This window comes from Acomys russatus, chromosome 2, assembly GCF_903995435.1.
Source record: "Acomys russatus chromosome 2, mAcoRus1.1, whole genome shotgun sequence".
NCBI classification, from domain to species: Eukaryota; Metazoa; Chordata; class Mammalia; order Rodentia; family Muridae; genus Acomys; species Acomys russatus.
Window position 1 is genome coordinate 845,527 of NC_067138.1, and position 25,256 is coordinate 870,782.

The 25,256-nt window shown below is 52.8% G+C and overlaps 1 protein-coding gene across 1 annotated transcript; it reads right to left on the reverse strand.

Moving 5' to 3' along the window:
* Positions 1 to 289: 289 nt before the first annotated feature.
* Positions 290 to 23,487, reverse strand: Rusc2 (RUN and SH3 domain containing 2). Its single transcript, XM_051157272.1, has 12 exons — positions 23,146 to 23,487; positions 11,770 to 13,869; positions 5,456 to 6,103; positions 5,056 to 5,241; positions 4,766 to 4,906; positions 3,452 to 3,528; positions 3,068 to 3,242; positions 2,848 to 2,953; positions 2,182 to 2,228; positions 1,000 to 1,816; positions 776 to 910; positions 290 to 683 (listed from the first exon to the last, which is right to left on the reverse strand). The coding sequence occupies exons 2-12, from the start codon at positions 13,799 to 13,801 to the stop codon at positions 482 to 484; spliced, it is 4,566 nt and encodes a 1,521-aa protein (XP_051013229.1). The 5' UTR covers positions 13,802 to 13,869; positions 23,146 to 23,487; the 3' UTR covers positions 290 to 481.
* Positions 23,488 to 25,256: the final 1,769 nt, after the last annotated feature.

The following is a 25,256-nucleotide window of genomic DNA, read 5'->3' on the forward strand; positions in this document are numbered from 1 at the left end:
CGAGCACCTTTTTATTAATAGGTGTAATAAATAAATAAATAAATACATAAACAGAAGCCTGGGCTGCTCCTCCCTATTCCAGGACCAGGCACTGGCCACTGCCTATTTACAGCATGGGTGGGGGGCGGGGCTTAAGACTGCCCCAATACTGTTATCCGTCCTCATTATCAGCCTAGTGAGCCTTCAAGTGTGACCTCTGGACCACACCCCTCCTGTCTACACCCATGGGTGTGTTGGCCCAGATGAGCCAGGAAAAAAAAATCTTGGCAGCCCAGCGCTGTGTCCCTCCTCTTTTCCCGGGTGGAGGTCTGGACAAAGTCGCTGGGACCGTTGAGGAGGAGTCATTAATACTGAGCACAGCACGGGGACATGTGACCCCAGCTCTCAGTCTACGGTTTGTAGCCAAGCCTAAGGGCTCGGGAAGGGTCTCAGGATCGCGGGGGATACGAAGGTCCCTGAGGCCACCAGCATGCACAAGGCCTCAGTTTTGGCTGCTTCCAGGAGGTGAACTCGGAGTTGGGGTCAGTGTCACATAGGCCAGAGGTACCAAGCCAGTGTCGGGGCCGCGGCTGCAGCGCAGCCAGTCTCCTCTGGCTGGTCCCAGCACCCGTAGGATATCTCCTTTGTGGAAGCTCAGTTGCCCAGGGCCTGTGGCCAGGTGGTGGCACAAAGCCTGCACCTCGCTGGAGAAACAAGTGGAGGTCAGAGAACCCTACAGAAAGCCAGTCTAGTCCCCCAATATTCGGCTTCCCCCCCACCCCCCGCAGGGCAGTACCATGGAGGCTTGGAGGGCGGGGCTGGAGAGTGTGACTCTTGCGAGGTCTCCCTTGGCTCGGACTCCCGGCGGGCCCCCATCTGTGCTACGAGCTGGAATACAGATTTGTCCAGGCTCAGCCAGTCCGAAGGCAGCCTAGGGGAGAGCAGACAGTCTGGTTCTGTGTCCTGATTGACACCGGGCTGGCCACACTGCCGTCTGTCTGTAGCAGTGGTGGCTCTCACCTGTTTGTGGGCCGGGCTTCCCGACGAGCCTTTCGAGAACCAAAGAGGTGTCCCCACTTGATGCCCCCAGACGAAGGCTCAGCGATCCCTTCCTCGCTTTCCGTAGGTGGGGCAATGGGCCCTTCCCTCTCTCTGCTCCGCCTCAGCTCAGCCAGCACAGAGTCTGGGGGGCTCCCCATCCAGAAAGGCCAGCCCCTTTCTTGGCCAAGGCTCTCCTCAGGGGCGGGGCAGGCCTCAGCCCCCTCTACTACACCTTCCCGAGGAGGTGGAACCTGAGGAGGCGCCCCACTGCCCGCTCCTTTCTTTTTCTCACCGCCACTGCTGCTACTGCGAGGGAATCTAGGGCCCTCGGTAGCTCCTTCGATGTAGACCTGGGAGCTCTGCATGAGCTGGTACCACCAGCCAGCCTGACCGCCGCCGCGGGCCCACCTGCCGTGCTCCGAGCTACCCCCCACCACAGCCACATCTTCCGTGTCTTCCTCATCCTCTTCTCCACCTTCGGAGGCGCCCACGCCCTTCACCCGCTCCCCCGGGGCCGCCCTGTCCATGTCTCCAGGGCCCTGTTGGCCTCGGGCCCTGGCCAACTGCAGTGTTGAGTGCGCAGACAGCAGCAGGTCCTGGGACACGCGCAGCAGTTCCTTGTGGTGCCGCTGCTGCTGGCCGCTCTGCAGGAGCCGGTGCTGGAACAGCAGGTCAAGGCTGAAGGGCAGCAGAGCTAAGGGCTGTAGCAGCAGCAGCAGCTCCTCAAAGAGGCCAGGGCACACCGTGTGAGCGGCTCGCAGGAAGCCCCAGGGCTGGTAGTGGGTCTGGATGATATCTAGGAAAAGAGGGAGATTCACACACAGGGGTGCAATGTGGACTGAGGACAGCGAGAAGCAACCTGTGCTAGCTACTAGCTTCTGCGGGCACCTGCAACCCGCGCTAGCCTCTGCACCAGCTGTGTATTCTGCTTTAGTCCTCACAAAGCCCGCTGCAGCCTATAGTGCAGACATTCCAGCACCTGAAATGGCTGCTCCGAGTCTGGAGAGAAATGCTGGGGTTCATGGTCAGCCTAACTGCTAGACTGCTTAAGAATGCTGCTGCCTCCAAGGTTCTAAGTCGGGGGGGGGGGGGGGGGGCGGGAAGGTCTTGAGCACAAAGCCTGTACTGAGTTGCTAAGGCAGAGCAGGCTGTGGGCATTACCTTCATGGTTATACAGATGATTGAACCAGAACTCCAGGGACCGGATGCTGTAGAGAGACAGGTGAGAGAGAGTTAGGTCTTGCGGATACAGCCGGATAATGAGGCACAGAGGAGACGGGTGCATCGGGACAGAGACAGGGAGGAAACACAGCTGAACATCTACGGCGGGTGCTGCCTGGCTCACCCCACAACGTAATTCTGGAAGGTCAATGAGGATGTGGGAGGGGGTGTGAGCACGAGACCCCATGAGACGGTCACTTCAGTCATTTCTCCTTGGGATGGGGACAGGCTGCTGCGGAGATGACTGGGTGGACACTACTACTGCTGTGTGCTACTATGACTGCGGGAGAGTTTGGCTCTGGTGTGGGGTCTAGAAGCAGAGTGAAGCCGAGAGGCTCACACGGGGCAGAGCCCGAACACGGAGAAACCCAGCTGGTTTCCACGGTGGGCCAGGCCTCGGGCTCGTGAACGTTGACGTGCTTGCTGGTGGGACGCGTCAGAGGGCGGTGGGTGGCGAGATGCTGCAGCTAGGTGGGTGAAGGGACCCCAAGGCCTTGCACAGATACTGCAGGTGTCCCCTTGTCTCATTCCAGGCAGCCAGCCCCTCAGAGGGGCAGAGCTGAGGTGGGGCGGGCAGCTTGGAGTCTTGCCATCATGGGCACTTACTTAAGCAGGCCGAGGATGAAGGCGTTGAAGCGCATGGTGTGGCTGGTGAGTTCCGGGAACTGGCTGACTTTGTTGTAGAGGCCATGCAAGACCTTCGTGGATGGGCCTGGGAAGAAGATGGGGTTCGGCGTGGGGGTGGGGGAGGGAGGGCGGTCACATTTCTCTCATTTCTGGAACCCTAGATTCAGTCTGGGGTCCAGCGTTGCAGTCTAGTACCTACCTAGCTGTGTGGAAGCCTCCACCACGCTCCAAGGAGTGTTTTTACGCTGGCCGATGATCACATCCAGCACGAAGGCCTTGAGCCCATCCTCCAGCACGGCTTGCACGGCAGGACACAAGTACTTTACAACCAGGTGGCCTACATTGGGGCTCACGGAACTGTTTCCTAGCTTTGCCTGCAGACACACAGGGCAGCCCTGAGAAACCTGACCATGCTCTCACTTGGTGAGCTCTCCCGCTCCCCCCCCCCCCCCCCCCCCAGCCATTTCCATCCCTGAGCTCCATCCAACTATGGGCTCTGGGTTCAAGAGAAGCAAAGGAGGGAGACAGCACACAAAAGCCGAGCCTGCAGGGCACAGCTCGGCTCTTTACAGTTGTGGCCTACCTTGATGCCAGGGTCCCGGCTCGTGCCAAAATGGGCCACAATAAGATCCACAGCAGTGTTGACAGCTTTTACCAGCCCTACGAGGAAGACGTTGATGTGACAGGGCCCTCTTGTGAGACTCTAGCCTGCCCAATGGAGGCCGACCCCTTGGTGGGGAAGAGGGAGCTGTCCCACACTCACTCTTGTCCCCACCCGTCCACGCGTCTCACTGTCCTTTCATCCTTAGACGTGGTTGCTGCTCTCTTCACGGAGGGTTCTTCCCTCTCTGACTTTTGCGTCTCACAGGGCTCTATAAGCAACTCCCCCTCTTCCTTTGCGAGCTCCCCCCCCCTTGGCCCACACTTACGCTTGCTTTTACCAACATCTCCCCGAAGCTGTTCACAGGGCCACTGGCCACCAATCTGCTGAGGGGCATGTCCCTACCAGCCTTTGTCTCTTCCCAGCTGTTACCACCATGCTCACCCAAAGTGGCTTCAGCACTTGGGAACCTTTAGCTTTTTCCTTTTGTTCGAATTTTTTGGGATGGTCTCACTACGTAGCCCAGGCTGGCCTGAAATTCACAGAGATCCACCTGCCTCTGCCTCCTAAGTGCTGGTATTAAAGTTGTTTGCCACTGTGTGCCTAGTAAAGCTTTTTTGTTTGTTTTTGTTTTTTGTTTTGGTTTTTTGAGACAGGGTTTCTCTGTGTAGCCTTGGCTATCCTGACCTCACTTTGTAGACCAGGCTGGCCTCGAACTCACAGTGATCGCCTGCCTCTGCCTCCTAAGTGCTGGGATTAAAGGTGTGCGCCACCACGCCCGGTGTTTTGTTGCTGTTTTTTGAAGACAGGGTCTCACTATGTAGCCCTGGCTGTCCTAGCACTGACCACGTAGAACAGGCTGGCCTCAAACTCAGAGTTCTAGCTGCTCTGCCTCCCAAGTGCTAGGATTGAAAGAATGCACCACCATGCCAGGCTCCAATAAAAACATTTTTAAAAATTATGTATCAGGCCGGGCGTGGTGGCGCACGCCTTTAATCCCAGCACTCGGGAGGCAGAGGCAGGCGGATCGCTGTGAGTTCGAGGCCAGCCTGGTCTACAAAGTGAGTCCAGGATGGCCAAGGCTACACAGAGAAACCCTGTCTCAAAAAAACCAAAAAAAAAAAAAAAAAAAAAAAAAAAAAAATTATGTATCAGTCTCTCTCACTGTACTGACTGTGCTGAGGGAGCCTGGTTCTTAGGTTCCTAGTCCATGCCCCTTGCTCACTCACACACCACACAGACATGACACTACACCTCTTGCCCTGTCCGTGGGCCAGGCTGGGCACTGCCAGGTACCTTTTTTCTGCATTACGTCGATGGAGATGGCCTCCGTGCTGCCGTCTGGGGACAGACAGAACTCGGCCGGAGGCTTCTCGGTTAAGGAAAAGGGGTCCTGGAGGTCAGGGCAGGTCAGCGATAACGGCTTGGTGACCTGACCTGGAAAGGAGAGAGAGAAAAACAGAAACACCCTGAGAAGCTCTTCCCAAGTGGTCCTGGCTCAGCTGAGTGCCCTCTAAGACTAGCTGACCCCTCCCCCGCCCCTTCCCAGCTTGCCCTTGGGTATACCCGGGACCCTGGCCACACACCATTCAGCCGGCAATTCAGATGGCCAGCGGTGCCGAAAGAACCGGGGAACTCAAAGATGGGGTTTCTGCGGGCCAGCCGAGCTTCCTGTGGCCTCCGATCTAGGCTCCCTGACAAACCAGGCGGCCCTAATGGGTTCTTCCTCCTGTATTCTCGCCACTTGAGGGCTTGAGGGGACAGGTGGTTGGCTAAAAGCAGAAGAGATGAGAGAAGAGTTAAGAGGAGGCAGCGCGTCACATCCACCCGGCGGCCCGGCCCGTGTCAAATGCTAGGGTTAGGAAGACGTGTCAACCAGCTACAGATGCTATGGACGTGACTGTCCTCGCCCCCCCGCCCCCCAAGAGCATAAGAGGCCATCCAAAGGAGAGGTAGGATTGCTTGGGCCACAGGTGAAGCCCGTACCATTGTTGGGCCTGGAGGCCATGCTGCCCTCACCACCTCCTCGAGCCAGGCTCTCTGCCCTGGCAAAGCCAGATCTCCAGGATCCCAGAGGTGGCAAGCTTCCTGAGCCATGGAGTCGGTACTCAGCCAAGGCCGGAATCTTCTGGTCCCCCTCCTGTGGCTTCTGGGAGGTGGCGGGCCGCACAGTCGAAGGACAGGCGCGGCCCCGTGCGGCTAGGCCTCCTGCTGCTGTGGCCTGCTCTGGAGGAGGGGAGCACGAGGTGGAGGCAGATGAGTCAGTGCTAGGCCCAAAGGGGCCACCACTCCGTACCGGTGAGTAGCTTCCCAGGGGCGACGGCCTTGAGGTTTCTGGCTCAGGCCCAGCTCTTCTGGCACCTCGGCCGGTGGCGACGGTCTGGGGTGGGAAGGCCTGCGGCTCTCCTGAGGGAGCCGGGCCCGGGCCTTGCGCAGTGGAGATAACCAGTGGGGCAGGCTGCTGTGTGCGGCCGCAGCCGGAGAGATTGTAGAGCTGGGAGAGGCTGTGGAGGGCGCGGGCCTTGGACAGCTGCTTGGGGAAGTGATGCTGGAACACGAAAGGCTGGATAGGCAGCGTGGTTGGCCTCTGCTCCTTGCTGTAGCGAAGGACCGGTCGGCTCTCAGTGCCACCCCCTGCAGCAACAGGGATGGAGGAGAACTGAGACAGAGAGACCCCTGAACCCACGGGAGAGGAAAAACCAAGCAGAACTAGGAGTTGGGAACCAATGGGAACGATGGGCAGGCCTGGACTACAGGAGCCCAACAGGGGCACGATGGTCCACCTTTGGGGAGGGGACACTGTGCCCCCTTGTGAACCTGTCCTGTGCTTTGTGATCGGGACTGCCTTTGTCCTCTCCACCAAGGAGGTAAGGTGTGTGTGAAGGCTCGGGGCTTGCCTCACACTGAGCGCGTTCTCTCTGGCAAAGGCAGCTGTTGCTCCTGAGCCCACAGAACTAGGTTCTTAACCATTCTGCCGTGGGGCTTTGCTTCCATTTTAAACGGAAACGGCCTTGCTAGAGAGACTATTCCCACACAGTGCCCCCGGGGGAGGTCTTCTGCCTCTGTGGCCATCTGTCAGCTCTGCCCATTTTTTGTTTTTGTTTTTGTTTATTTCCTGGATGCCTTCTATCTCTGTCAGCGGTAGAACCGCTCACAGGCTCACAGACTCAGAGTTGCGGGGTTCAAGCTGTCACCCGCCCACAGCCTGGTCTCCACTCACTCACACACTACCCTGCACCCCCTGAGCAAATACAGCAGCAAGCCACTATTGACCTGCAGCCGACCCAGCCTTTTTATCCCTTTGCACCCACAATCCTGCTCTTCCAGAATCCCCTCATACGAATGTCAGCATCCACATCTACCCTCCCTGCACAGGGAGGGATGTGCTATCCAGCTCTGGGAACTTTTTTCAGCCACTTTTCAGGTCAGTCACAGGCCTCAGAACTAAACAATGCAGGTGTTTGGTAATGAACTGCCCTGCTGATAGAACACTGGCCATACTGTAGATACTGACATGAGCACAAGGTGGCGCCACATGCGCTCACAGGGCCTAAAACCCTGGGCGTGGCTCAGCAACTCTAAACCGCAGAAATTCATTCAGAAAACTTACTTTTGTTGTACTTGTTGTTTTTTGGTTTTTTGAGACAGGGTTTCTCTGTGTAGCCTTGGCTATCCTGAACTCACTTTGTAGACCAGGCTGGCCTCAAACTCACAGTGATCCACCTGCTTCTGCCTCCGAGTGCTGGGATTAAAGGCGTGCGCGCACCACACCTGGCTCTTGTTTTTTTGTTTTTTGCTTTTTGAGGCAGAATCTCATGCAGTTCAGGCTGACTTTGAACTTGCTATGTAGCTAAGCTTGACCTTGGATTCCCAATCCTCCTGCCTCCGCCTCCAGGTGCCCCCGGCATTTCAAGTATGAGCCGCCCTGCTACACACAGATCAGGGAACTTTAAATTAGAGACATTGAGTCATTGTCTCACATTAAGGTCCCTCAGCTGGGAAACAGCGGAGCCAGAGTTTGCCCAAGCCAGAGTTTGGCTTTTGGGGTCAATGGTCTCCGCCACATTGCATTACACATACAGTGATGTCAGGCTGGGTTTGCCAGGCTGTCTTTTGTATTTACATCAGTGAGTCATGAGGGAGGGGGCATGGTCTCAGCAGAGATCGCCAAACTACTCCTGCCAACCCTAGCTTGGGACACTGTTGTTCTCCTTCTTTGTTCTAGTCACACCTCAGTCCTCAATCTCACCACACTCATTAGCATCCTGGGGCCTCTTGCCCCGCCTTGCTCTGCCTGAGATCCCAGCACTGCCCTTGCTGGTCAGACCTATGGCCAAGGAGCCCCCCTCCCCGCGCCCTGTTTCATTTCCTTTTTGTAAAGCGCCCGAAAGTAATTATTTTTGGGGGGGAGTAGGGGTTCGAGACAGGGTTTCTCTGTGTAGCCTTGGCTGTTCTGGACGCACTCTGTAGACCTGGCTGGCCTCGAATACATAGAGATCCGCCTGCCTCTGCTCCACCACGCCTGGCTCTTAGTCCTACTCTTTAAGAAAATTCTGCAAAAGCAAAACAAAAAAACCGAACAAGCAAAAAAGAGGCCAGGCAGGCGGCGGTGATGCCCATCCTTAATTCTGGTGCTCGGGAGGCGGAGGCAGGTGCATCTCTGAGTTTGAGGCCAGCCTGGTCTACAGAGTGCGTTCCAAGACAGCCAGGGCTGCACAGTGAAACCCTGTCTTGAAAAACTAACAAACAAAAAAGAAAAAGAAAAAGAAAATGCTGTCCCTTCTGCTGCATGTCTCTCATCCCAGCACTTAGGAGTCTGAAGCAGGGGGATCTAAAATTACAAGCTGGCCTAGGTTACATTGGGGGAGGGGGCTGGGAGGGAGGGGAGAGACGCTGCCTCCAAAACCAGAAGCATCCTTGCTATTCTCAAGATACAGTACAGGGAAGAAGAAGAAGGTGGGTTTAGAAGGGAGGCACTTTGAAGATGGGGTGTTAGCTCTACCTTGTGGGAGTACCCGGAACACGCCAGGTGAGGCAGGCCCCGCCCCCTCCGTAATTCCCTCTTCCTAACGTGTAGGACCCAGAGTTCCATGGGAAAGCCAGTCAGAGCTCACTGTCATCTGCCGCAGTCTACCGGCAGGTCTTGTGACCCTGACACCCAAAATCAACTCAAGGAGACTTTACAAATCAAATTTCACGTTGGCCTCTGCTTTATTAGTTTGGTTCTATCAAGATTTGGCGAGATTCCCCCTTTTCTAAAACGTTGACCCTGCTGCTTGGGTCCTCAGGAGGCGGCAGTTCAGTCAGCCTCCTCCTGTCACTCTCGAACTGGCTTTTCCATAAATTCAGTCAACTGTCAACTTACTTGCTGAGTTTTAAAAAGGGGTGTGCAGAACCAAGGGGAAGGACCCGTGACAGGTCGCTGGAGATTTATGGAACAGAGCACTGCCCTGATATGGAGGTGAGGTCGCACTGGGGGTTGGGAATGAGGCTCTGTTGGTAGAGAGCCTGCCATGGGGGGGGGGGCGGGAAGTCCTGGTCAGCCCCGTCCCCATCCCCCCTCCTCTACCCCCCACCCCCACCCGCATTCACCTAGAGGTCCCATCCTGGAGTCCCAGCTGGAGGCAGAGGCGGCACAATCAAACGTTCAAGGCCACCCTCGGCTTAATGGTTTAACCGTTTGAGGATAATGTGGGATGCAAAAGACCCTGCCTCAAAAAGAGTTTTTAAAAGATTTAAAACCTTATTTTGTGTGTGTATATGGGAGGAGGCATGTAGAAGTCAAACGATACTTTTTCCTCCCACCATTTGGATTTCAGGATCAAACAACCTGTTAGCAAATGCCTCTACCTGGCCGAAGCAGCTCACTGACTAAATGGAAATACTTAAAGAAAATTAAAAATTCCTTAATTTTTTTGTTTTTTGTTTTGGATAGTAAAAATCCTTTAATGACTGGTCCTTTCCTTCTATCTCTTTCCCTTCCCTTTTCCACTTTCTTATATATGTGGTGGGCATGTGTGTGTGTGCACACACGCATGTCTGCATGTGCACACGTACATGTGGGGACCCCAAGCTGATACTGGGAATCAACCTTGATCACTCATCTACCTTATTCATTGAGGCAGGGTATCTCAATCAAACCCAGAGCTCTTGGAAGGCAGAGTATCTCAATCAAACCCAGAGCTCTTGGATATGGCCAGAGTTAAGAGCTAGCTAGTTCTGGGCATCCCTGCCTCTGCCTTCTGTGGGGCTGCCACACCTACAAGGCATTTGTAGGTTTTAAGGGTAGCAGCTGTGACACCTGGCAAAGGGGCTTTAATCACAAAGCCACCTCTCTAGACCACTTTAAAATATTTAAACATTTTGAGACAATGTAGCTCCGGCTGGCCTGGAACTTTCTATGCAGAACAAGCTGATGTCAAACTCACAGAGATGCACCAGCCTCTGCCTCCTGAGTGCTGGGAATAACGGTGTGTGTTACCAAGCCTGGCTTTAAAAAAAAAAAAAAAAAAAAAAAAAAATATATATATATATATATATATATATATATATATAGTTGTCATTGTATATGTATGGCTTAAATATATATATATATATATATATATATATATATATATATATATATATATATAGTTGTCATTGTATATGTGTGTACAAGTGTGCGAGTCAGGGGACAGCTCTGTCGAGTTTGTTCTGTCCTTTCACCCTTATCTAAGTTCTAAGGATTGAACTCAGGTTGCCAAGTTCAGACCGTGGGCGCCTATCCCTGTGGGCCCGTCTCACTGGCCTGCTGTTAAAATTCTGTTTGATTCTCCAGGCTTTACTTCCTAAATGCTAGAATTATAGATGAGCCCACCACGCCCACCTATGTCTCTGACCTCAAGGGTTGCTCTGCTCTACGGCCCTTAAATCATGTATCCGTATCCGCAGGCTCTACTCTTGTTTACTTTGTAATTCCACACATTCTTCCTGGATGACCAGTTTTACCTTCCCTCCCTCCCTCCCTCCCTCCCTCCCTCCCTCCCTCCCTCCTTCACAGTGCAGCCCTGGCTGGGCAGGAGATCCCAGTAAGTCAAGCAGCTTGCCAGGCGCTCACCGAGGCCCACTGCCACTCTTAATCCAGTGGCTTTCCAGTCTAGGTTTCTTTAGAAGTCCAGTAACCTTAGCAGTCTCTCCTGTCAGGAAGACACTTCTCCAGAGTTTCCACTCAAACCACAAAGGATCTTTCTAAAGTGTAAGTCAAAACGTGCCATCAGGCAAACGGAAAACCAAAGCAACCATGAAACACTGCCAATCTCCTGGTGAAACCCCCTCAGAGGTTCACCCCCATCCTCTAGGCTCTGCTAATTTAGTCCCCAGCAGTTCCTGGAAAGCGGCAGGTTCTGTTTTGTGCAGACTTCATCTGTGGGCCTAGAATGTTCTTAGAAGAAGAACCCTAATCTTTCTTCTGGGCTTAGATGTATAAACTGTTGGGTGCTCTCTGACAAATCACTCTAGTTGAGATAGTATTCCGAGTGGCTTAAAGTCCACACTGCCAGCCGGGCGGTGGTGACGCACGCCTTTAATCCCAGCACTCGGGAGGGAGGCGGAGGCGGGAGGATCCCTGTGAGTTTGAGGCCAGCCTGGTCCACAAAGTGAGTCCAGGACAGCCAAGGCTACACAGAGAAACCCTGTCTCAAAGAGAAAAAAAAAAGTCTACACTGCCACCTTTGCCTGAGAATGACTTTTGTTTCCGACCTTCCTTGGAGTTCCTTTGAGAAAAGATTACTCACTAACATTGTCTTAGCACAGACCTTGCTATAAAATACTGACTTGAAATGCACTGAAGAGTAAAAGGCTGGCTTAGGGAGGCCACTGCATAGAGCTGAAAGGCCAAGGTTCAGTTCTGGGGTTTTTGTTTTGCTTTTTGTTTCTTTAATGAAGGCGGCTCATTTTGTTGCCCAGGTTGGCTGGCCTCAAGGGACCCTCCTGCCTCAGCCTCCTGGGGCGCACACCATTGTACCGGGCCTAGGTCTGAGGTTCTTTAATGCAAGAACAAACCGCCGTTACCTGCTGTGGTTTCCCTTTTGGGCGCGTCCCTCACTTGCCTAAAGTCCTGCAAACCCCTGCACGCCTATGGCTGACCACATGCCTGGTCTCGAGTTTCCCAGGTCTCCAGTCTGCAAGTCCTGATGACTGACCTACCTGGCATTCTCTTCTCCCTGTCCCCACCCCAGAGGCAGCACACTGGCTGGACCAGAAAGGGAGGTCCAGGCTGGTACGGAACGGACACACATCCTGGCATCCTCTGAGTTCCTTACCGTCAGCTCTAGCTCTTGCATCCCTCTGGGTATGACTGTTGGCTGGGCTCCCTGGGAGCGCAGGCCCAGGATCCATCAGCTGGGCCAGGGGGCCCTGGCCAGCAGCTCTGAGGCTAGGAAGTGGCATCTCACTGGCCTGGGGGCCATGACAAACCTGGGTGGACCAGGGTTCTGGGACAAGGAGGTCCAGGCTTGGCCCCAAGGGCATGGATGGCAGGCTGTGGCTACATCGGCTGCCCTCATCACTTGGGCCCGCCCTGTCTCGTTGAACTTCTTGGATGGGTGAGAACTCCTGGGAAGAATCTCCCACGCTCACCCGGAGTGGTGGGGAGCCAGAGCCTGCAGCTTTCTTCCGGCCTTTGGCCAACTCAGCAAAAGAGGTAACCCTCCTGGGTGGGGAAGCAGGCCCAGCTAGGGCCGCAGGGCCCTCACTTAAGCGTACTGGGCAACTCAGCATGCGCTCCAGCGAGCCCAGGCGGACAGGGGGGCTGCGCTCCAGGCTTCGGTCATAGCTTCGAGAGCGCTGCCGGCCGGTGCCGAGGTTGGGGGGGGATGTATTTGTGTACACTTGCCCTTCAAGCACAGTGGGGCCCACAGCAGCTGCCGCTTCTGTTGAGGGACCCGCTGCCGCTTGTTGCTCTGGCTCTGCGGTGGCATCTGGCTTCTGGAAGAGGTAATACTCAGAGTGCTGGCTGGGGTCTGGGTCCGAGCCTGGGCCCGGTGGAGGGCTTATCTTGGTGTGTTCTTCAGAGCAACTGGTGATGGAAGAGCCAGCTGGGCTTGGGGAGGATTGCGAGGACAAGTCACAGGTGACAAGTTTATAGTAATTTTGTGTGGCTACCACAAGGCGGGCCTGGCTCTGGAAGCAGGCTGTGAGGTCGGCCACAGCTGGGCAAGGCTCACAGTGTGGGCGGTAGGAGTTACAGTTGGCATCGAGCTCGGGGGATGAGCCGTGAGGACAGCCACAGCCCTCTTCCCTGTCCCCGTTCTCAGGGTGGTGGGACTCACAGGACATTTTCGACTCGGCTGGGGAGGGCTGCAGGTCCAGGTAAAAGGCTCCGGGGTCCGACGGGCTGCAGAAAGAAGAGTCGCTGCAGGACTGGGGGACGGAGTTGAGGTTGGCGCGGGAGCTGCCGTGCATCTTGTTGTAGAGCGTGCTGAACGTGACGAGCACACCGTCCGAACTGTTGCACGAGGAGTCGCTGACGTAGCCCATGGACTGGTCAGCCGCCTCGGACTGGCTGGACGTGCTACTGCAGTGGCAGTGCTGAGCTCCCGAGCCGGGGTGTCCGGGGTTTCTCGGGGATTCGTCTGAATTGAGCTTCCACTCTTGTTCAAAGGAAAAGCCGGAGGTGTCACTGGCTCCCCCGCCACTGCCGCTCCCACCGGGCCCCCCACACTCATCCAGATCCATTGTCTCAGCTTCCAGCTCGGGCCGGCAGCAGCGGCTGGTGCTGCACTGGGTACCCGAGGTTGCCACTGGCTCCTGTTCCTGCCCCTCCACCACCCCAGGCCGGCTGTGTGTTGCACCCCACGGCCTGCCCAGCCCAGGGCCGGATGGTGGCATCTGGAAAGAAGCCAGGTGGAAGGTGGGCTGGCTGATGCTGTGCAGGTGGAAGGACTGCTGGGCAGCACTGTCACCAGTGCTGTCATCGTATGGGTCACCAAGCCCTGCCTCTCCCACACTCTCCTGCGCCAGGAAGGGATTGTGCCGTCTGGGAGCTGCAGGGCCTCTTCCATCCCGATTCCTACTCTTGATGCTGTCTGAAGACCGCGGAGGTGCCCCTGGGGCCGAGTGCAGACTACTGTACAGCAGGGAGTCAGCCTGTCCCAGGTCTTGGTCGGGCTGAGTGAGGCCCAGCTCGGGTGGGCAGAAGGGTTTGGGTCTTGCGCTCCCTCCGCCTCCGCTCGCCCCCCCACAGCACTGCCTGTCTGGGACTTGACAGTGCACTAAGGGGATGTGGTGGACGATGAGGGTCTCTCCAGTCAGCTTAGGGGGGCTATCCATTCTGGAAAGTTCGAACAAGGGCATCAACAGCACCAGACACTGCCTGTGGAGCCCAGCGGGGCAGAGCACATGTCATCAGGAGAGCTTGGCACCTGGAGAGAGGAAAAGAGAGGGAACCTAAGATCACGTCCCTGGACACCAGGGACAGGCCCTGCCCCGGCACACTTTCAGATGGACAAGAATCCAAGAGGCATACAGGCTCCGGGCCAAGGTGGCAGGCATTCTGATGGCCCAAGCTAACTCCATAGGTAGGGCGCCACTATACTTTCTGCGAGGAGCAGGTTCAGGTCCTGAGGCCCCTCTTCGTTTTAAGGTCACTGTGTACCCAACTGCAACTAAAGGCCAGGCCTCTTCTCATGACACATAGGAAGGTGGAGAGGGCTCAGGGACAACAGGCTCCCTTCCTTATTTTTTTTTTTAAGTTACGTGTATTAATACAGAGAGAGTGTTTGGTTGTGTATGTGTGCGTGTGTGTGAGTGCGAGTGCGTGCGTGTGTGAGTGTGGAGGCCAGAGGACAACGGTGGGAGTTCTGGTCTCTCCTTCCAGCATCTGAGTCCCAGGGAGTGAACTCAGGTGAGCAGGTTTGGTGGCAAGTGTCTTTACCTGCTGACGCACCTCTCAGGCCTCCTGTTCTTCCCCAAGCACGCACGCACACGACATACGTGTGCACACGCACATGCAAGCACACACATGCATGCGCACATGTGCACAAGCACATGTGCGCATGTATGTGTGCATGTACACATGAACATGTACACGTGTGCACACACAGCATGCACACACAGGCATGCACACGCATTCGGACACACGTGCACATGCACACACATGCACACATACACACATATACACGCACATGCATGCACGCACACACACATGCAGTCACACACAGAGGTGGAATAGTGGCATAAATAAGAAAAGCCAAGCAGGATGATGTCTGGAGAGCACAAGGCGCCCAGGGATGGGACAGTGACACCTGCACAGCATGCAAGTTTACAGACGCAGGGAATAGTGGACGTATATTATAACCCAGAAATCAACCATAATTTTGTAAGAAATGTATTTCAAACATACTGTATCAGTTGACCAAAGACTGCCAGCACTGACCTTTTTTTCTCCCCTGTGAGTCACAGAATGCTTACCCCTCTTATTATTATGGGCTACATTACCCTCCCTGTTGCAACGGAGCTTCATAACTGCAGTGGAGGGGGCGTCAGATGACTGAAAGTCTGGCTGATCCGACATCTCCCTCTTATATGGGGACGTGTGTGGCGGCCTTTGTCCCCACTGCCTCACTCACTCTGTCACACTCTTACACAGACCTGACAGACATGGGGGGTGCCTAGTGCAGTCTTGGTGCTGGTTAGGTTGAAGCGCCTGGAACAGTGGCTCTTAACCTTCCTAACGCTGGGACCCTTTAACCCAGCTCCTCATGTTGTGGGGACCCCCCAACTGTAAAATCATTTTGTTGCTATTTCATGACTGTAATTTTGCTGCTGTTGTGAATCGTAATGTACTTACGCATTATGTACTAAGGCTTAGAACTTCGCCACTGGGATGCCCTGCAAAGTCTCCATCCAAGTTTTACCTCTGAGCGGCTAAAGTTCTCTCTGCTGGTCCTCTGGTCTCCGTCCCTGTGCAGGAATGAGCTCTCAAATGCTCACTTCCTGGGCTGTCAGGCCGCCTCTCTTCTAGACTCCCCATAACTAACTTCTTCTGGTCCATCAATCTCTTGTCTCTTCCTTCTGATTCTAATTTTTAATCCCCCCCTTTTCCTCCTCTGGTTCTAAATCCCTCATTTATTGTCTCTTACATAATCAATTCACCAAACCTTTGATACTACTGATTTCTTTTTTTTTTATTAATTTATTCTTGTTACATCTCAATGTTTATCCCATCCCTTGTATCCTCCCATTCCTCCCCCCCCCCACTACTGATTTCTTAAAGTTTAGACCAAACGGCCAAGCTCTTTGGGTGGAATATGGCAAAGGGCTGGGAAGTTACACAGGCCTAAGGACAGGAAATGCATTAAAGGAAAAATGCAAATGCTTAGTATGAGGGACAATTATAGTAAGTTATAATTAAACATGACTATTACAAGTATGTGTGTAAATCACATTAAAATGAGGACTTCTGAGAAGAAGTCGACTTTATTTGATTTGTAAGCGCTATTGTGATGGGTATGATAAATCTGTATGGATGTGGAAAGGCAAAACTAGAGAAGTTAAACTAAATTATGAGATTGAGAATTATAGAAGGAAAAAAAATAAGAATAAAAAATTCTTTTTCAGCCGGGTGTGGTGGCGCACGCCTTTAATCCCAGCACTCGGGAGGCAGAGGCAGGCGGATCGCTGTGAGTTCGAGACCAGCCTGGTCTACAAAGTGAGTCCAGGATGGCCAAGGCTACACAGAGAAACCCTGTCTTGAAAAAAACAAAAAAAACAAAAAAAAAAAAATTTTTTTTTTTTCTTGGAGACAAACCTGTCTCATGTGTCATTTAGTCCTGCCTCCACTTTCCATGTGCTGGGATTACAGGCATGTACTAAACATCTCTGCTTCTAAGGTTCCCACTAAAAAGGTGGGAAGTGAGCAGGGGGGGGCTGAGGGGGGACGTCAGGAAAGTGCTGGCCATGCAAGCATGAAAACCTGCATTGGCCCTCCAGAATCAGCGTTAAGAACACAAAGCAGGGCACAGTGCACACATGTGTAAGCCCACCATTGGGAGGCAAAACCAGGCAACTCCTTAGGACTCTCTGGGCGGCCAGCCAGCCTGCTACATGAACCCCAGGCCAGTGAGAGACCCTGTCTCAAGAGCAATGACCCCTGAAGCTGACTCTGGGCTACACGCGTCCACTCATACGTCCACATAAAAGTGAAGTGCCGAGCCATAGAACGGGAGAAACTTTTTTTTTGTCTTGTTTTGTTTTTCGAGACAGGGTTTCTCTGTGTAGCGTTGGCTGTCCTGGACTCGCTTTGTAGACCTGCCTCTGCCTCCCGAGTGCTAGGATTAAAGGCGTGCGCCACCACACCAGCTTTGGGAGAAACTATTTTTTAAATCATATCCTGACAGTAGTTTCTAGTCAAAGAACGAACTCTTACAACTTCTCTCTTTTTTTTCCCTCCTCCTCCTCCTCTTCTTCTTTTGAGCCAGGGCCTCCCCATGTACCTCTGGCTGGTCTTGGACTCACTATGTAGACAAGGCTGGCTTTGAACTCACATAAATCTACCTGCCTTTGCCTACAGAGAGGTGTGTGCCACCTGTCCGGTACTGAACAGATATTTCTTTAAAGGAAAGGTACACACGGTTAGCAGGATGCAAAGATGGGCAGTAAGGGTCTTTTGTGAAAAGTCATTAAGAAAGTCAAGAACCCCAGTGAGATACAACTGTGCTCCCAACAGGACGTCCAAACCAAAACATACAGGCAGCAAGCACTGATGATGACATGGAGAGACGAGAACCCTCACACATGCCTGACGGCATCGTAAAGTGGTGCCAGCCCTTGAAAAAAAAAAATCCCGACAGTCTCTCATAAAGTTACAAGGCTTACCCACAAGACCCAGGAACCCACTTGTAGGGCCATATGCAAAGGGAAAGGGTTACTTGTTTACGAACAGACTAGTTATAAAAATGCGCACACAGCGTCGTTCACAGTAACCAAGAAAGCAGCAAGACTCCAAAACCTGTCAGCTAATGGATGGATAAGTAAAATGTGATTTACCTCACATTATTTTATAAACCAGCTAAAAGTTAGTAAAAATGTGATATACACATGCCGTGGGCTGCAATAAAGGCAGTGAGTCACTAGTACACACTACAACTCAGATGAACCTTAAAAGACAGTATTAGGGAAAAAGAAGCTGTCTCAAAAGACTCCTTTGTGTGGTGTGTGATGTATATGAAATGTCTAGAACATGGAAACAGAAGGATCATTACTAGTGTCCAGGGCTGGGGGCTGGGGACACCTTTTAATAGCTAGGGAGGATCTCTGTAGGGTGAGAAAACTGTTTGTTAAAGCCGGGCGTGGTGGCGCACGCCTTTAATCCCAGCACTTGGGAGGCAGAGGTAGTGGATCTCTGTGAGTTCCAGGCCAGCCTGGTCTACAAAGTGAGTCTAGGACAACCAAGGCCACACAGAGAAACCCTGTCTCAAAAAACAACAACAACAACAACAAAAACATGTTTGCTATCAGACACTGGCAATGGCCACACAGTGAGTATCCTGGCGTATGAATTCTACCTCAGAAGGCTATTCCAGGCCAGCCGAGTCTACACAGTAAGATCGTGTCTCAAAAACCAAAACAAAAACCAAAATCCACAAAAGATTAGGGTTCATGAGAAGAGGAGTGCGGAGAAAGCCTGCTGCAGTGGGGGGTGCGGGAGGGTTGGAGGGGGCTGGGCATTTGCAGAAATAAAGTGAGAACAGGACAGGGGATGGGGAAACAACTGCTTGGTGACATTTTGGGGAACAATGAAGAAGACATTTTAGGGTGCTTTGATATATGAGACATAAGACAATTTCCCCTTTTACTCCCTTCTGTCTCCTCCTTTACAAAAGACTAAACAAAACACCTGGGTCATATACATATTCATGCTATATGGATAACAAAGATGAAAAGTCGGACTACTCTAAAATTCCAGTAATGATCAATCAACCAAAAATATACAGCTAGGCGTGGTGCATGCCTTTAGTCAAGTCTGCCAGGGCTACAAAATGAAACACTGACCAGCGAAATGTGTGTGTGTGTGTGTGTGTGTGTGTGTGTGTGTGTGCGCACGCGCGTGTACGTGGTTAAAACACTCCTGTGCTATTACTGAGTACAGTGGTGTCCTGTGGTCCCAGCTACTCAGGAGGCTGAGGCAGAGGAGTTTCCCTAAGCTGAGATGTGAAGCCAGACTGGGCACACAATGAGACCAGGGCTCAAAACAGCCATAAGGCAGCGATATGAGTACTGACCTGGAGAGGAAAAGAAGACGAACTGCATATACTATGGCGCTTTTCTAAGTTATTTATTATTTTTTTAAATGTGTATATGCATGGGAAAACACAACAAAATGTTAACAGTGTGGATCTCTGTTGAGAAGTTCTGGTGATTTTCACTTTTTTGTTTCATCTGTATATAATACACATTGTGCACATAAATAGTTTTCTCTAAGTAGGGGACTTCTTCTTCCATACGACAGTAGATTGCCCCTATAAGCCCTGTGTCAGACTAAGAAGTGCATAAATTCTTGGATACATAGGAGGAGCTTTAAGAATACCTCTGAGTGCGCTGACCAGCTCAGCCACCACCCAGGCGCAGGTCAGGACCTTGACTCGGCCCATCTCAGCATCTACCCCATCCCTGAACTGCTGGACCACGTGAAGGGGCTGCACCTACAGATCCAAAGCTGCGGGATCTCCATGACACAGGCCTCCAACCAGACCAATGACTCACTGCAGCGAGCATTCGCAAGCAAAGATGTGTGGACAAAAGGGTGCACTGTGTGACACGCTACAGCTTCCACGACAAGATTTTGTTTTGTTTTTTGTTTTATTCCTTTTGGGGTGGAGGTTGCAAGGGTGGAAGGCAAGTACGAAGGGACAGGAAGATGATGAGATTGGGGTGCATGGTGTGAAACTCATAAAGAATCAATAAAAAGTTACATTTAAAAAATAAAGGCATGCGTGCCTGTGGGATACAACCACCCCTGCTCTTCAGTGAGCACTCACTCTCCTTTATGGCACTATTTTCCTTTTTTTCCTTTCCTTTTCTTTCTTTTTTTTTTTCCCAGACAGGGTTGCTCTGTGTAGCCTTGACTGTCCTGTATTCGATTTGAGACCAGGCTGGCCTCGAACTCCCAGTGATCTGCCTGCCTCTGCCTCCCAGGTGCTGGGATTAAAGGCGTGCGCCACCACACCCAGCTTTAAGACACCATTTTCAAGAGGTATATAGTTAGGAAAAAGAAAAGGAAGGATCCTGAGCTGCAGGATTCTAAAATTTATCCTGCCAGGCATAAATGATCTGTCAGATATCTTTCTTGCAATATTTTCTCTAAATCTGCGGTTTAGAGACCTGTCTGTTTCTCTGAGGACCCCACCCCGCCCCCCTTCCTCACCCCCTATTCCTCTATTTAGCACTGGCTGCAGAAAGCATTAGCAGGCTTCCCCTTAAAGCAGTCAGGGTTAGACCTGTCTTAAGTGTGCTGGTGTGCATGTGTGTATAGGTGTGTAGCTCAGGCTGGCCGTGCCTCCACCTCCTGGGTGCTGGGATTGAAGGGGCGTGTCACCATACCTGGTTCCTCTTCACGCTTTCATAAAGTACATTTCTTTGGTGGTGCTGGGGACTGAACCTGCGGTCTTGCAAGGTAGACCAACATCACTGAGGCACATCCCCAGCTGCACAGAGCACTTTTAAATTATGTATGCTGTAGCTCATTGGCTGTCACAAATATTAAAGGAGGCAGGGCCATCTTCATTAAAAAAAAAAAAAAAAGCCAGGCGTGGTGGCACACGCCTTTAATCCCAGCACTCGGGAGGCAGAGGCAGGCGGATCGCTGTGAGTTTGAGGCCAGCCTGGTCTACAAAGTGAGTCCAGGATGGCCAAGGCTACACAGAGAAACCTTGTCTCAAAAAACCAAAAAAAAAAGAAAATTAGGGGGCTGGAGAGATGGCTCAGAGGTTAAGGGCACTGACTACTCTTCCAGAGGTCCTGAGTTCAATTCCCAGCAACCACATGATAGCTCACAACCATCTATAATGTGATCTGATGCCCTCTTCTGGCCTGCAAGTGTACTGTATTCATAATAAATAAGAAAAAACATGTCACAGGTACCTGGGAGGACTTCCAGTTCAAGGCCTGTGTGGGGTACCAAGTGAGTCCCAGGCAGCCTGCACAATGCACAGCTTTGTAAAACTCTACTTCAAACTAAAAGGTAATAAAAGGATGTGTGTGTGTGTGTGTGAGAGAGAGAGAGAGAGAGACAGAGACAGAGAGAGACAGAGAGAGAGAGACAGAGAGAGAGAGAGACTCGGTCAAAAAATGCTTAGTTCTGCAGAGGATCCAGGTTCAGTTCCTAGCACCCATATAGTGTCTCACAGCCACCCCAAAATCCTATTCCAAGAGACCTAACTCTCTCCTTTGAACTCTGTGGGCACCAGGCATGTAGTATACACACATACATGCAAAACACTCATATACATAAACATTTTTTAAGCAGAAAAAGAGGGGTCTGTAGATAGAGCTCCGAGTATAAGCAAGCAAGCAAGCAACACTTCAGAAAACACGGATTGAGCATAGCTGAGATTTCTCTCCTGGGAGTCACTTGAACTAGGATTGCGGCAGATTTAACACTGCAGCCGTAAGTACAGAGAACGCTGAGAGATGAGCGGACTCCTTCGTATCTTTTGTTCCTTATTAAATGGGGAGACACAGGAGGTGCAGGAGAGGTGAGACCTAGATGGACAGACTCAAGGAGAGGTTTCTGAGAGCGCCTCTCCTGGCTCACCCTCGGTGCTGTCTCTTGATCGACGTTATCTACCTCAGCAATGCTGTCAGGAGCGGTCGGTTATTAAGGATTGCATGATAGGTGTGCACCTGCCGTCTCTGATCCATCCAAACAACCCCAAAGAGGCAGAAGCATTCTCATTGTGAATTTTTGTTTCGTTTCATTTTTTTTCCTCTGGGTAGCCCAGGCTGTCCTGAAACTGGCTCTGTAGACCAGGCTGGCCTCAAATAGATCATTCTACAGATCGGCCTGCCTCTGCCTCCTGAGTGCGCCACCACTGTCTGGCAAGTTTTCATGGCAGGATCTCAATTAGTAGCTCTTACCGGCCTAGAATCTGTTATATAGACCAGGCTGGCCTCAAATAGATCCTTATACAGAACTGCCTGCCTCTGCCTCCTGAGTACTGAGATTCGAGGGGCCTGCCATCATGCCCAACTCATCACACCCAATTAACATGCGAGAAAACCAAGGTTTTTCGTGGGTAAGGTCAGCTCACTCACAATTAACAGTTGAAATGGATTCACAATGTCTGTCCAGTTCTCAAGGGTGTCTACCACAACTCATTCTCGAGAGGCTTGAGGCCACACCCTCTTCCTAAAGTCCTTTCATCACCCACCACATCTGCTTCCTACCTTTCCCATACAGGCACTCGCTCCGGGGCCCACTTGTACAGGCTAGATCGGCTGCTCTGAGCCACCGCCACGCGTCCACACCGTCACCCCACCCTTTCCCGGCACTGGTCAGTCCTGCCCCTGCCCTTCACGTGCCACTTCCAGGCTTCCGTGGCCTCATCCTGCCCTACGTGCGGCTCCCACATCCTTCTCCCCTTCCGCACTTCTTGACTTCTAGGAACTACCACTCTCACAACACTGTACTGTGGAACTGCCTATTTACACACTGTGGAACCCGCCGCCACTGGCTCTTCTCATGTGTTTGAACTCTCTCCCAAGGTGGATGGATGACGGGAAACACAGCTAAGGACTTCTGCCGACCTGGTTGGCGACAGGGCGCTGGTGGGTGAAGAAAGGTCCCTGTCTTTGTCTGCCAGCACCCTCCCATTAGCCACTGAACCTGGGCCCTTGTTGTCTGGTTCCTCCAAGAGCCAGCAGGGAGGGCAAAGGCAACCATGGCTATTCTTCAGCAACCTGACCTTGACCCGAGGTCCTGCTGAGAGCGTTGTGGGACAGGAGTCTCCCTCACTGGGCCTTCTCTAGGGCAGGGTGGAAGGGGGAGAGGCAGGATGGTGGACCCCAGAGGTTTACTTTAGCTTATGCTTTGGTCTCTTTGTGGCAGGAAGCTACCCTGGAGGAGAGGGCTGAATAGAACAGGCCTGGTACCTTCAAGCAGCACAAAGTCCCTCTCCCCATAGGCTGTAAGGAGGCATTTTGGTCACCACCCTTTCTTAATGCATCCGAACCCGGAGCTTGGCCACTTCTGCAGTAGCAGAAGGGTATATGTCTGTGTGCATACGTGTGTGTGTGTGTGTGTGAGGAAGGCCACTCAGCGTTCTTGATAAAAAAAAAAAAATGCGTGGATCCCTGCAATGGTTTTCATGCATAAACTTCCCATAGCTGTGGAGGTGTCCCCACCCAGCCAGCCTTTGTGTCCAGATCTGACAACTGCAGCTGCAGCGGCTTCATTAGCCAATACCCAGAAAGGAAGAAAGCGATCTTGTTCCTTGACCAAGTAACACAAATAGCATTAGCTCAAGCCTTTTCCCGGCTCCCGCAGGCAAAGAAGGGTTTGTCTGCGCATGCTGGCACTCTCCATTTCCCAAAGACAAAGCCAACCTTCAGGAACCAGAGCCCAGATGCTAATGCTGCTGCTGCCGCTGCCTCTGCCTAACTGCTCCCCGCCACCCCCACCCCCCACCCCAGAGCCATACCTCTGCAAGGAGCCTCGGGCTGGACCTGGCGGCTCCCGCTCCTTTCGCGCGCCGCCCCGCCAAGCTCTACCACGACAATCTCTGAATCGCTGGTCGCCCCCCACGATCGCACAGGGGAATCGGGCTGGTTTTCTAAGGTCTGATTTCTGCTAATGCAATGGCATCCTAGCTGATGCAGGGAGGCTGCGCAATCTCAGCCTGTCTTCTCTGCTGCTGATGCCACGGCTGCTGGGCTGCGGTGACGTTGCTGCTAAGGGGGGTGGGGGTGGGGAGGCAGGGAAAGGAACGGGCAAGCCCACAGTACAGCGGGTCAGCTTCGCGGTCGGTTCCTACGGCCTTGTTAGCCTCGGGGGAGTAGAGAGAGAAGTCAGCCACAGAGGGTAGTAGGTGCTAGAAGATGGAACCTTTCCAAGCAGCGGTTTAAAAAAAAAAAAAAAAAGGGAGAGCCGAGCCTAGCTTCTCTCGGGTCCTCAGTGTCCGGAGAAGTCTGGGCAGAGCTTCCTTCCTCCCTTCCGCTCTGAGGCCGGTCCTGAGGTTGGCCAGAGGCCCCTCCCACCTCTTTTCCTCCACTCTGAACGCTCACTTGTTTCCCAGCTTCTCCTCCAGTTAGGTTTCCAGCTGGTTTAGGGTGGAGAGTCGGCCTGGGAGGGGATTTTGGAGGCCCCGCCCAGAGATTACAAAACAAAAACAAACAAGCAACCTCCCCTCCTCCCCCAAGGACCTATCACCATTCCATCAGTAGAAGAGCAGCCGCCTTTCCTGAGGCCCACCCACCCTCAGCGCTCGGTTCCTAGGACACACCTCCTCGGGGCAGGTTCTAGGCCACAGCCGGCACCTCTGAGCCGAGGTGGTGGGGATGCTCACGGCCCAGAGGGAGCAGAACCCCGCCCTAAGCCAGGGTTGGGCTGGGTCCCCTGGCTCTTCAGAGGGTCTTATCTTACAGTTGAAGCGGAGCTGGGCCTGTCACTGCAGCTTTTGGTCCTTGCTGACTGGGGTTCAACCAGGGTTGCAAGGAAGTGCAACCTTTAACGAGGTGGAGTGTCCAGGAGGCTCCTTCTCCCAGAGGGAGGAGCAAGAAGAGGCTGATTTCCCCCCTGGGTCAAAGGAAAACTTGTGCTTTGCCTGCAGACCTACAGAACCCTCCTCCTCTTCCTTGCTCAGGATGTGAGCCAGTCTGTGAGAATGCGTGACCCGCACATGATGAGTGGCACATGGTGGTGTCATCTCTGCTCACTCTGTGCCATGGCTCATGAACACTACTCTTCAAAACAGCAGCTTTCAGGCCAGGCATTGCGAAGACAACGCGCACCTTTCATCCCAGCACTTGCCAGGCAGAGGCAAGCGGATCTCTGTGAGTTCGAGGCCAGCCTGTTGTCTATGTACTGAATTCCAGGGTGGTCAGAACCACAGAGACCCTAACTCAAGATCCCAACAAAAACCAACAACCAAACAGCCGTCGTCCTGGTGGGCACCAGTCTGAACGGTTTTCTCTCCTTTCTCCGGCCCCACCCCCTTCCAGAACTGGGGATTGAACCGATGGCTTTGTGTGTGCCAGGCAAGCTCTCTATTCCTAAGCCATCTCTACTTGCTGCCTACGCTGTCTCAGGTCCAGGAACTGTGGGTCTCAAGAAGCCTTTGAAGAAAGCATGGTTCTGGGCTACAGGGACTGACTTTCTTTCCTTTCTTCTTGGCTATCTGGAGACAAGGTCTTGCTACCTGCAGCTCAGGCAGGTCTCCAACTCACTGGATAGTCCAGGTTAATCTCCGGAGTGCTGAGACCACAGGTCTGTGCCATTACATTAATTTATTTCCCTCTCTTGCTTCCTCTGTGCCTCGTGAGACCGGTGTATCTCCTGCCTCCAGGCTGAACTGAGCTAGCTTATAGAGGTGGAAAGCGGCTGAAGACTCACCTCTAACCTGACTTCCTGGAAGGACAACAGCCCCGTCCTAAAGCAGTAAACAACGAAGAAGCAGCTAAGGAGGAGAGAGGGAGGGCTTTGTAGCATTAAGCAGCTGTTGCCCGTCTGCTCAGAATGGCTGAAATGGTATTGGGGTGCTTGCCTCTTTGGGGTTGATCTAGATCACTTAGGGGCTTGCTGTGGGTTAAGCAA